General features: G+C 45.5%; 1 protein-coding gene across 1 annotated transcript in view; it reads left to right on the top strand.

Annotated features, from left to right (window-relative positions):
• Nucleotides 1-1058, top strand: part of LOC147637530 (endochitinase 4-like) — a 1349-nt gene extending 291 nt beyond the window's left edge. The window contains exons 1-3 of the mRNA XM_086798904.1: nucleotides 1-261; nucleotides 417-525; nucleotides 621-1058. The exon at nucleotides 1-261 is cut by the window's left edge and continues 291 nt beyond it. Coding sequence (XP_086655030.1) covers nucleotides 1-261; nucleotides 417-525; nucleotides 621-927 — 677 coding nt within the window. The 3' untranslated portion in view covers nucleotides 928-1058. The remainder of the gene's footprint in view (nucleotides 262-416; nucleotides 526-620) is intronic.
• The last annotated feature ends 1828 nt before the right edge of the window (nucleotides 1059-2886 follow it).

Raw genomic sequence — 2886 nt, 5'->3', positions numbered from 1 at the left:
CTAGCGGCGGCGGCAGCACTAGCCCAACTCCGTCGACACCGTCCGGCAGCAAGGGGGTGTCTGGCATAGTAACCAGCAGCGTTTTCAACCAGTTTCTCTCCCAGCGAACCTCCTCCAGCTGCCCGTCGAACGCCTTTTACACCTACAACGCCTTCCTGTCCGCCGCTGCTGCCTACAGCGGCTTCGGCACGTCCGGCAGCTCTGACGTCCAGAAGAGAGAGCTGGCCGCCTTCTTCGCCAACGTGGCCCACGAGACAGGAAGTGAGTACAGCCGTCCACCTCCACGTCTACTTCTACCTCTATAACGCTCTATCTCCACCTCTGCCTCTCCATCTTGTAGTCAAGTATCACCGTTCTTATGGGCAGCATTTTGTCTGCAAGTATCACCGTTCTTATGAGCAGCGTTTTGTCTGCAGGTGGTTGCTACGTAGACGAGATCGACAAGGCCACATACTGTAAGTCATCAGCCGCTCCATGTGCTTCGGGCCAACAATACTATGGGCGAGGACCCCTTCAGCTCACATGGTATCGAGTTTTGCGATAATCTTTCCCTTGCTTTTCTCTGCGTGTGTCATGATTACTGAATCCTAATCGCACTGGTTTCGCACTTGCGCCTGCAGGAACTACAACTATCAGGCTGCCGGCAAGGCCATCGGCTTCGACGGAATCAACAACCCCGGTATCGTGGCCCAAGATGCCACCACCTCCTTCAAGACCGCGCTCTGGTTCTGGATGACCCAGCAGTCCCCCACCTGCCACAGCTCCATGGTGAACGGGAAAGGCTTTGGCGCCACCATCAATGCCATCAACGGAGGGATCGAGTGCGGCAGCTCCGCCAATCAATCGGAGCAGCAGGACCGCATCAAGCTCTACAAATCCTTCTGCTCCATCCTGGGCGTCCAGCCCGGCAACAACCTCACTTGCTAGCTAAAGCTAGCAGTTATCGCTTGCCATCCTGAGCAAGTCGAAATCGAATAAGACTTCACTAGCGCACCAAATTTGAATAAGACTACTTCTCTTCGTTGATTATCATGAATAAAACTCAAAAGACTTTGCAATGTCTGCTCGTCGCCTTTTAAAATCAATTGAATAACATTTTTAACCTAAGGCCTTATTTCTCGCACATTTCACCTACCCACACTATTTGCTTAGTAACTTGCAAGAAGACTAAATGATGTGCGTGAGGCCATGCAAGGCACTCAATGCAAGATCACGAGAAACATAGTTTACCTTTTTGAATTCATAAAACTTTTGATGATCTATAAAGGCATTTTACCCTCCTTCATTCATCATGAATCACAAACTAAAGACCGCACTAAGAGGTGAATCACACACTTGGCATCAACATCTCTACACTATTATTTTTACTATTCTTACCCTTGCTTCATCATTCACCCACATGTCACTCTGTATGGCCATCTCATTTTGCCACATGGCATGAGTGTACAAGGGGGACATAATATCACATCATAGAGTCCCCACTAGTCTAGCTTTGTGCATTAGATTTTTCATGGTATTGCACTACAATGATCCACCAGAGACTATAGCAATTGTGTCATAAATTTCACCAACCTTTCTAACTCCAAAGGGGTAGCCCAACATTGGTAGAAGTTATTTATTGCCCCATAAAGAAAAATCACCTTCTGGCTTGCTCGATTTATGGTCAAGTTGCCCTCTCCACCACCAAGAAAAGAAACAAAAGGGGTACTCCTTCTACATGATTTTCTTCAAACCCACTAACCCTTCCCTCCTTGGCACTATGAAGAGAGTGTCAAACTTTACAAAGCACTATGCTTTGGACGGAGGGCTACAAAAATTATCTTGAGAGATTTGTTTCTAGATCCTCTATGTTTGGGAGATATAGAATGAGCCTCTCCTCCTTTAACCTCTCCAAGACATGAAGATTTTATATGACCCTCATCTTTAATTGCTCCAAAGTGTGGTGGTGGACAGTCTTGCCTAGGTGCTTGGCTGCACACATGTTTTTAGAGGAAAAGATCAAATCTTGAGAAGGTTGTTTTTAGCATAATTTGCATTTTCTCATGTAGATTATTGGGATCTCGCTCTCTAATTCTCTCTTTAACTCTCTCAAACTCCCTTAATCTCTCTAATTCTCTCTATTTCTCTTGAACCGGTCAACTCACTCTCTCTTTCTCTCGAACCGTCTCTCTCTCTTTCTAACTCACTCTCTTCACCTTTATCTAACCCTCTCTTAGTCTCTCTAACTCACTCAAACTGGCTAACTCTCTCTCTCTCTCTCTCTCTCTCTCTCTCTCTAACTCACTCTCTTCACCTTTATCTAACCCTCTCTTAGTCTCTCTAACTCACTCAAAATGGCTAACTCTCTCTCTCTCTCTCTCTCTCTCTCTCTCTCTCTCTCTAACACACTCTCTTTCTAACTCTCTTTACCTTTCTCTAATTCTCTCTATCTCACTCTGTCTAACTCTCTTTCTTTCTCTTTCTAACCCCCTCACTCTCTCTAACTCTTTCTTTATCTCTTTCTAACCCCCCCTCTCTCCAACTCTCTCTCTTTCTCTCTCACACACTCTCTCTTTTTCTCTCTCTAACAACTCGATCTCTCTCCAACACTCTATAATCCCCTCTCTCTCTCTAACTCCCTTTATTTCTCTTTTTAAAACCCTCTTTCTTTAACTCTCTCGTTCTCTCTATGTGTAACTCTCTCGCTCTCTCTCTATCTAATACGTGCTAATCCCCTCTCTCTCTCTCTCTCTCTCTCTCTCTCTCTCTCTAGCACACTCTCTCTCTAGCTCTCTATCTTTCTCTTTCTAACTCCCTCTCCCTCCAAACCTCTAACTATATAACTCTTTCTCTCTATTTCTCTCTCTCTAACTCACTCTCTTTGCCTTTCTCTAACTCTCTCTCTCT

The sequence above is a fragment of the Cibotium barometz genome, chromosome 6, assembly GCF_041138505.1.
Source record: "Cibotium barometz isolate CiBa-2024 chromosome 6, ASM4113850v1, whole genome shotgun sequence".
Classification (NCBI taxonomy): Eukaryota; Viridiplantae; Streptophyta; class Polypodiopsida; order Cyatheales; family Cibotiaceae; genus Cibotium; species Cibotium barometz.
This window is presented reverse-complemented; position numbering and strand designations above follow the sequence as displayed.